The sequence below is a fragment of the Quercus suber genome, unplaced genomic scaffold (genome assembly GCF_002906115.3).
Source record: "Quercus suber isolate HL8 unplaced genomic scaffold, Cork oak 2.0 scaffold_17, whole genome shotgun sequence".
NCBI lineage: Eukaryota > Viridiplantae > Streptophyta > Magnoliopsida > Fagales > Fagaceae > Quercus > Quercus suber.
Genome location: NW_027069482.1, coordinates 17898 through 27465, shown reverse-complemented (window position 1 = coordinate 27465; position 9568 = coordinate 17898). Strand labels below are relative to the sequence as shown.

Here is a 9568-nt window from a genome sequence, read left to right as displayed (position 1 = left end):
AATATGTCATTTTAATAGTTGTGGAAAATATTGTAATTTTTTTTTTGGATATATTTTGAGCTATTGTTTTTTTATTTTTTATTACTTGTTTTGAAAGAAATAAAAAATAATTAAAAGCTTTGTAATTTAATAATATTTTTTGATGTTCTCATTAGAGATGTTTAGAGCGAATTAAAATCTTTTATCTCTTACTATCGAATTAACAACAAATAAAAGACAAAGATTTTTTTTTTTTTTTTTTTTTTTGGTTTGGGGGAGAGAAACAAAGAAAAGAATGTCTACAAAATATTTCCGACATTTAGGATAAACCAAGGCTATCAAAACCATGGAAATTTTGTACCAAGTCATGGAACATCTTGGTAGTTGCTTAAGACCGGAAATACGTGGCCTGAATATAGACTCAAGATTTATGCCTCATACAATTAATGTGACGTATGGCGTCTACCGGTCCAAACCTCCCAAACCCATTCCTGTCTTTGAAAACAAGAATAGAGACATATCTTATTGAATCTGGAAATAAGCTGATACCCATAGTTCTTGAGGTTTTTAACTTATGCCAAATGGATTAGAGGTATGAGATTTCATGCAAGTGAGAGTTTTTTAATTTAGTGGCATTCCTATGTGGAAGAATTTGGATTCAAACTTGGAGGCAAGATCCCACCAACTTATTGTAACAAGGAAAACAAAAAAGGATTAAACACTCCTCAAAAAAAAAAGTTACAAGAAAAATTTTATACTTTCATTTATCATATTAAAAAAATAAAAAGGAAGCTAGGCCATAGAAATAAGTTTATAATTAATAACAATAAGAGTTAAGTCTTTCTATAATGACTTGAGAATAATTTTTGACAAGTTGTTATTAGCTGTTGTTAATGGGTAAAAATAATAATAATTTAAGTGATGGTTTAGAACTAGTCACAACTTAATATATAAAATTTATTGTAAAAATATTGTGGATATATATAACATTTCTCAAAAAAAAAAAAAAGACAATTTATTAAGAAGTAAATCTTTAATGTCTTGTAAGAGATCTTCTATAGTCACAACAAATTTAAATATCAACTTATTATAAAAAAAAAAGATTAAATTTCAATCCACTACTCAAAATAAGATTGGTGTAAAGATATTGTGAGATTTCATAGTGCCCAAATACTTTTGTCTTCTAGTAATTATAGTCCACAAACTTAAACAACATTTAATTTTCTATAGATAATTTGATAAAAAAAGAAATCTGGGTTCAAGATGGACAATTAAAGATTGGATTCAATATTTTTGTGCAATAGATTCATCAAAATTATGATACGTGTTCATTTTTAGCTATATGTAAGCGTAACGATCCAGAGCTGTTTTTGTATCAGACCCAAGCCAGGTTTGTTCAAGATTAAATGCATGTGAATATAACTTCTTAACAAATAAATTTTTTTCCAAATAAATAGTCTTAATTATTAAGTTTCCTTATTATATTAAAAAAAAAAGTCATTATAGAATTTGGCATTGCAGAATAGAAGGATGAGGCTAATCCTTTCCCACGTGTATAGAAAAGAAGAAAATATGGANTTATCCATCTTCATTATTATTAACTATAACAAAGTAGAAAATAACAAATAAATAAAATGATAATTTTTATGTTACAACTGGGTATAATGAACTTCTATTTTTAGGCAATCACTATCTCATTCCACCATCTGTATTTAGTGTTTTCCAGATTGAATTATGAACAACTACTAGGTAAAACACATAATTGAATCAATGATTTCTTGTACTTCTTTACTCCATTATTGCCCAAGATAACAAAAATAAGTGACATAGGTAGACATAACTTTTAAATTAAAATGGTTTCATAAATTTTTTACTTTAACTTACAATTTGAAAAAGCTATAAACTTTGGCCTTTTATGTAATTTTTTATTTCTATTTTTAATTATTTAAAAAGGCATAATATAATGTTAATGTAAGCGTGAGAAACACGCGCCATGGTGGCGCATGGGAATAGGAAATCTATGCCATAACTTTCTTGTTAGTTTCCATTTGCTGTATCAAAGCGTAGCTAGAACTATCAATTGTTTTTTACCTTCATTTCCTCTTTATCTTCTTTTCTCACCATTTCTTTTTCCTTTCCAAGACTTCTTTTGCAGCCTCAAACACCATCCCTCTTTTGCTCTCTCTCACCCAATAATCTACTCCACTTTCATGCAAAACATGTTATCTTTTTGAGCTCCTCAAACCCCCTCTCTTTTTTTATATCTCCAACTACCAAACATGGAAAACAACCTACTAACAAGTGTGCACCAAAGAAAACCAACCAAGAAAGCCAAGCAACCCAAGAAAAACAACAACAATAACCCCATCAAAGTTGTGTACATATCCAACCCTATGAAGGTCAAGACCAGTGCTTCACAATTCAGGGCCTTGGTTCAAGAACTCACGGGCCAAGATTCTGAATTGCCTGACCCCACAAAGTTTTCAAACAAAGATGAACATGTCGGTGGCCGCCAGCATCAAACGGCTCCCGATCCCAGGATTAATGATGACAATAAGATGGATGGTGATGATGATGATGATGATCATTCACAACAAGAGGAGGTGCCCACTGTGGACCCCAGTACTAGTCAAGAACAGCCCGAGAGTTCAAGCTCTCAGTTTGAGCCGTACGATGATGTTTTCACTCCCCAGATGTTTGACAATTTATCTGGTTTGTTGCCCAATACTGTATTCTATGATTCTCCCCAACTTGATGCGCTTAGAAGGCTGGACACTGTGTGAAAATTGAGTAAGCTCTCTCAAGCTAAAGGCCTAAGGCCTAGAATCACTGTACGTTACATATCTATTGTATATGTAATTATTCTATGTTTTTGTTTTTGTTTTTTAATTATTGAATTATGTTAGTATTTTGAGACCCTTTAGGCTTTATCCCATAAATTTCATATTACTGCTGGGTCCAGTATTGAACTTCTTCTTCTCTGAAAGGGAGGATCTAGAGGACTAGAACTATCCTATCCGTACGGTACGGCTATTGACATATTTGATATTATTGTATGTAATTTGAACGTGTTATTTTGTTTCTATTTGTATCAACTTTGTTTTTATTAAATTCTAGGGTTGTAATTTTAAGTTTGTAACTCTTGGTGACTAATGGTTTAATGATGTGCTTAATTTGAATAACTTTGATTTTGCACTTTTGATTGGGTTTAATTAAGTGCTAGACTTGTGTTGGGGTTGAATTTGATAAGCAAGAAAAAGATGTGGAAAAAAGTGCAAGAGGCAATATGGGTCCCAGCTTATTTACACTTGTTAGGTCAAGTACACATCATGGAGTGATGGGAGCAGTATTTGTTGCTGGAAAAACCTAGCCATGAGTCCAAACACCATTTCTCTTCCAAGTTGATAGCAAAGAGCTATACTATATGGGGTCTGTGTGGAAAATGTGGTTTGGAAAGTAAAGCAGAATTAGTGGTTCAAAATGATTTTCTCTTTTCCAAGAGCAAGATTTTATAAAAAGGACGAAGTTATTAACTGGAGGGCGACTTTAAGCATATCTTTATAATGGAATGGTAACACTTTTTTCTCTAGTAATTAAGAAGTGTGCAAGGTTATTCGATGAAATATAATGGAACCATTACTGAAATAGATCATGACAATCATAAAAAGGAAAAAAAAAAGAAAAAAGAAAACCAAAACTATTTGTTCATATGATAACTAATATTGTACATGCGTCTGGGATTTGGGTTGGTGTGTGTGTTTTCTTTTGGGTGGGGGGTGAGGGGGTGCTGTCCACTAATTAATGTGTACTAAATGATTTTGAAAATGAAATGCAGGTTTTAGGTGCCTAAATGCTTGTTTATTATTTGCTCAATTGTGACAATGCTAAATCGTGATTAAAATGAAATAAATGTTTTTAGTGCTCCTATGATGTTAATGGAACTCATGTCTGTAACTTAAGCTTCCCGTGAGTTAGTGCTATGGCTTTCCAGCTTGCAGTATATGTAGGAGATAAGAGGCTTTTGTATTTATAAGGTTTTGTCTTTTGTATTCTTTCTAGGGTTCATTTTCCAAACTTTTGGCTTGTTATGATGATATTATTGATTATCGGAAAAAAATTAGAGGGATGTCTTTCTCAGCCGTGTAGTCTCATGCATGATTTGAAAAGATGCTTTCCTTTATAGAAAGGATATGCATATTACAAAGGCCACCGGCTGCTAGTGGGCACGTGTATGTCATATATGAATATGCAGTTCCATTTTTATATTTTAGTGATCACTCTATAGGTGAGAATTATTTTCATAATTTGGATTTATTAGTTACTTCTCTGAAAAATAGGTACACACATAGTCACTTTGAACTTATGATTGCTACATTGAATTTCTACATAAGAATGGATTTATTATAAGAAGGTACTAGAGATGGTATCTTCTAAATGGAGGATTTAGGCAATTTTCTTGAAAAGTTAATTGCTAATTACTCAAATATATCTTCAGATTCACAGTGCATATGCTGCGTGAGGTAAGAGAGAGAGAGAGAGAGGTAAATCAAATTTGCTACTATTCAAGTTCCTCAGAGAGAGCTAGAAAGCTTCAAAACCCCTCTAGATGGATAGATAGAACCATTTATAACATAGGATAACAGGTTTAAGTAAAAACTTCCTTAAAATTCTTTAAAAAGTAAAAAAGATTTTCGTTCTCTTAGTGTCTCTATGTTTGTTTTAAAGCAAGAGAAAGTGACCTAGCTAGTATTCATCCTCCTTTTGGCTCTAAGTAGCTTTATCACTAATTTAGAAGGACTGACCATTTATAATATGGTATATAGCAGACAGACATATAAGAGTTGTCTTTGAGCTTCCTCGAAGCTCTCTCTCTATCCATATGCATGCATGCATGCATTTGCACCAGAAGATTGTCCATATGAGTCCACCATTTCACTCTCTTGACTTAATTTGTGGTTCTCCTTGGAAAATAAGGTTTGAATTCAAGTCAAGTCTGCTGAGTTTGTATCTTACCACTATAAATACATCCAGAGATTCAAGAAACCCACGTGCTAGCGAAAGTAAGCAACTATTGTGCCAATAGTGACAGGTCCTCCAACTAATTGACTTAAATTTTTTTTTTTTTATTGGAAACAATATTAGAGCTGAGGGCACTAGAATATTTGGGTTGGAGGTGAATATTTAACCACAATAAGTCCTATTTTTTGTTAAGTGTGTAGCTATGAAAATCTTGGCAGATCGAGGAGTTTGTCTCAATGCATGGCTACCTAGTTGAATTCAACTAGCCATTAATTGCATTCTTAATTAGTTTATTCTCATAATTGCTTATATAAGCCTATTTTAACGTAGGAATCCACACGAGAAAAAACTATTCATATCCGTGTGCTATAGCCTAGGATACCTACGAGAAAAAACTATTCAAGCCTGTGTGCTATAGCCTAGGAGCAGGTCTTTAGCCTTGGTCAAAAATTCAGTCCAAACTCCAAACGCAATAGACCCCCCTCCAAAATTTTCAACCCCATTACTAGCCGGCTAGCCCAATGTAAATCAACCAAAAAAATAAAAAATAAAAAAAAATAAAAACCTCCAAAATTTTGAGCCACAATTGACAATACCCAGCCAGCCAGCCCAATGTAAATCATTAAAAAAAAAAAAAAAAGTAAATACAAAAATTCAGTCCAAACTCTAAACAGAGAACACAATAGAAAAAGAAAAAGAAAAACTGAAAAGAGAGAGCAAGACTGCAAGACAAAGAGAATTTCTTTTTCTTTTCTTTTTTTTCCGCTTATCTCCACCCCCTTAGTTTGAATTCCTAGATCTATCTCTGATCCAGTCATTCATTGAAAGTTGTATAGCTCAACTTTGTCTCTTTTGAATAATTAAAAAAAGAAAAGATAGAATTCAAATCCTAAATATTTTTATTGAAAACATCAGAAAATGCTAGTTAAACTAAGAACTCTTCACGCGCACATTTCTCGCCAAATGATTTATAAGCTCATCACTCGCGACGACTATTGAGTATATATTGATATGCATTCTGATTGTATATTACTATGTAAGCATTACACTTGAAATAAACTCTATAAAGTGGTGTGAGGTCACCACTCGCACGTGTTTTGACTTTCTGTGAATTTGAAAAGATTAATGCGTAACAGACACTTAGAAAAAGAATAGAGTGGCATATTGCTACAGTGATAGTCATGACTTGAAATGCAATGCTGGGGTCCTTTGATATGAGAATCTTCTAAACTTTTCGAGATCAATATTTAAATTATAATTCTTAATTTTTAAATATTAAACCGTTTATCTGAGATAAGTAGTGTTGATTTTACCACTTTAACAAATAATTTTAAAAAAATATATAAACACTACTTCATGATTTATTCACTATAGGGGGAAAAGGAAGAAAGTTTGAAATCTTGTCTTTATCCTTTTTTTCTTTCAGAATTTTGAGTTTTTCATGATTGTTTTTTCCTTATATTCAATCTCTCTCTCTCTCACCTTAAGATTTTCAATAATTTTACAAGTCAAGTCAATATTATAAGGAGATGCTATAAATGGTATGATTATGTCAAGTTTATCCATGATAGACAACATGATAATATGGCATGACAAGCCCCACCACATTTCTTTGCTCAGCTTTAAGGGTAAATGAGGTCAAGCAAGAAGGAAGGATGAGTTTGAGTTAGCCTATATATCAAATAACCCAAAAAGGGGGTGTGCAACCAACCTGTCAAAATCGACCCGATTTAATTCAATCTATTAGGTTGGGTTGATTTTTAAGAGTTGGTGGGTTGGGTTGGGTTGGGTTGTGAAATTTGTTTTTACAATGGATCGGGTTAGATTGGGGTTATAAGATTCACAAATCTACCTAACTCAACCTAATCCACCTATATTTAATATATATTTTAATTTTAAAAAACATATCTAAAAATATATTATGCAATTTTATTATTTACATTTTTACCTCTCTTCTTAAATATAACTCAAACACCTAAGTTCTTCTCATATAGTTTGTGTTGGTTTGATGTTATGCTTCGAATTATTTGGTTATAAACTTCTCTTATTTGTAGTGGCATTGTTCTAATTCTCAATTTAATAATAATAAAGTAATTAAAAAAACAAATCTAACCAACTCATGGGTCCAACCCAATCCACGTGGATTGAGTTGTGTGGAACCCAACCCGAGTCATGCACACCATTAAACCCAAGTGACTAGCCTAATTCTTGTATGCACTTGACATGTGAGACTTATATCTCACTAACATGAGAGACCCACAAATACCGTCTCTAAGTAACTATCTCAAAAACGAATTATGAGAATCATAGTATTATCCTTTAAAGTTCTATTCCCCAAGAATCACTGTCCAATTTGAATCATGATCACTATAAAATATTAAGAAATTGGTTTCTTGAGTTATGGTATGCACAAAATAATTAGTTGTTTCTTGTTAATTACATTTTTTTAATTTAAAAAAAAAAAAAAAACTATACCTTTATTGACTTAAGCAATGAAATCAAATGCATCAACAATAACTTAATTTCTTCATATTAATTATTTATTATTGACTTAAACAACAGAGAATCCCTCGACGGACCAAACTAACAACCCCCTTGTGTCTTCCATTACCTTCATACAAGTGTCTATCATCGAGGTTCCACTATATATACGATCAATTGCATCAACAATACTTTAATTTCTTCATCTTCTTCTGCTACATTAAGGGGGGAGGGGGTCAAACCTTGGGTATCCTTATGGGATTCTTCGTGGTGTCGACTTAAAGGTCATTATTATATATATATATATATATGCCTTCCATCTCATTGAACATCTCCTAGTACCTATCTGAGTATGTTTTCAAGGTCTCACCTTCTTGCATGCTCAAGGATAACAATGAAGTTAAGGGCCTGGTCACTCTTCGGCAGGTGACAAAACGGGAACCAATTGCTTGGGTGAGTTCTTTGAATGAATTAATGGAATTTGCTCTCAGGTTGGCAAACCATCTCATCGCGATTGGTCCAAAATTGGAGGGGAAAACTTTGCACATCAAAGCCTCATCTTTAGAATGGACTACCATCCTTTGGTTAAAATGGCTCACATGCTCTACAGGATCTGTTTTTCTATTGTAAATAGTGAACATCAATTGATGAAAACGGCGAGGAAGTCTTGCCTCCTCAATCCTACGCATGAAAGGCGATTTGGAGATCTGGCTCAAGGCCTTGCTCATAGTATCGTTCCTTACACCTCCACATGATGGATTTCGAGACTACTGTTTACGATAATGTTCTTCTTCATAGGAGAAAGATTCACTAACTGGTGTTCAAGATCTCTACTTGTAAGTGACGTCTTGTTTGTCATCAAAATCTTCGTCAGAATATGAAAAAATCCATTTTCTCTTTGCATGGCGCAACTCTCTTTTCAGCTGATAAATCTCCAGTTGCATAGTTTTGTTCTTCTCTGCATGGGACACGTGACTTCCACCATGTGATTGGCTTCGATCAGTATGCGTAGTGTGTACACTACCTTCACAATCCTGTCTCCGCTCCAAGTTAAGAAAATGATCAACATGTTGAGATGCCCTAGATTCTGCTGGTTGTTCTCCTAGTTCCGACATCATTAATTGTTGCTTTCACTCTTGCTCAAGCTCTTCCCACAGACGGCGCCAATTGTAGGGTCAAAATTTGTAGCCCAAGCCTAAAAGATCTGGAGTATGAGCCTAATGAATCCAAGACAATGAATTTGTAGAGAGTAGGTGAAAGAGCTGGGCTGATTGTGAATTAAACAACGTTCAATAATGGTTTTACTGATGAATCAATGTAAGAACAAACTTAAAAATTGGATATATTCATGTCCAAAGAGACAAACTTGTGCATGTATCATTCTTATATATCTCCTAGACCTCCTCCCCTTCTAGGAGACCTTTTACATTATATATATCTCTTTTTAGATCATCTTGATCGTACACTTGTTAGTCATCTGAGCCTTTTCTTGAGTGTATATCCCATCTAGCATCTTCTATGGTTCTCTGTGAGTGGTGGTGGTTAAGAATGTACTGTTCAGGGGTCTTCTCCACATTAATGCAGCCAGAAAAATTGTTGCAGTGCATTTAATGTGATGGTAATAGCTTTTCCTCTAGATATTTATCCGTTCTTATCATCTCTATGCATGCCTGAGGTTTATCCTTATTATTGGAACCGTCAGGAAGGTCACTCGAACCTCCTAGGTACTTGCTTAACTGATATTCTTTATATCCAAGGACAACACACTCCTCGGACTACTAATGCTCTCTTCGGACTATATTTCTCGATCATTTCCAGGTATATCTCCCCCACCTGGGGTCTTTCTCAATCGTCTATTTCTCTTCGGACAAACTTTTAGTCTTCAAATAGGACCTTAGGCCGAATATGTAAATTTGGGCTTTTATCCCCACAATACTCATTGTAAAAGACACATACTTTAAGTGTAAAAAATCCATGAGTGAGGAAAGCTTAAAAGTCAAATTTGAGGGGGGGAAAATATATATATATATATATATATATATATATATATATATATATATATATATATATATATATATATATATATATA

At 33.4% G+C, this 9568-nt stretch overlaps 1 protein-coding gene across 1 annotated transcript; it reads left to right on the top strand.

Moving 5' to 3' along the window:
* Positions 1 to 2068: 2068 nt before the first annotated feature.
* On the top strand, positions 2069 to 3118 carry LOC111997706 (sigma factor binding protein 1, chloroplastic). The gene has a single exon (XM_024029833.2). It carries the CDS (start codon positions 2259 to 2261, stop codon positions 2760 to 2762), a length of 504 nt encoding a protein of 167 aa, XP_023885601.1. The 5' UTR covers positions 2069 to 2258; the 3' UTR covers positions 2763 to 3118.
* Positions 3119 to 9568: the final 6450 nt, after the last annotated feature.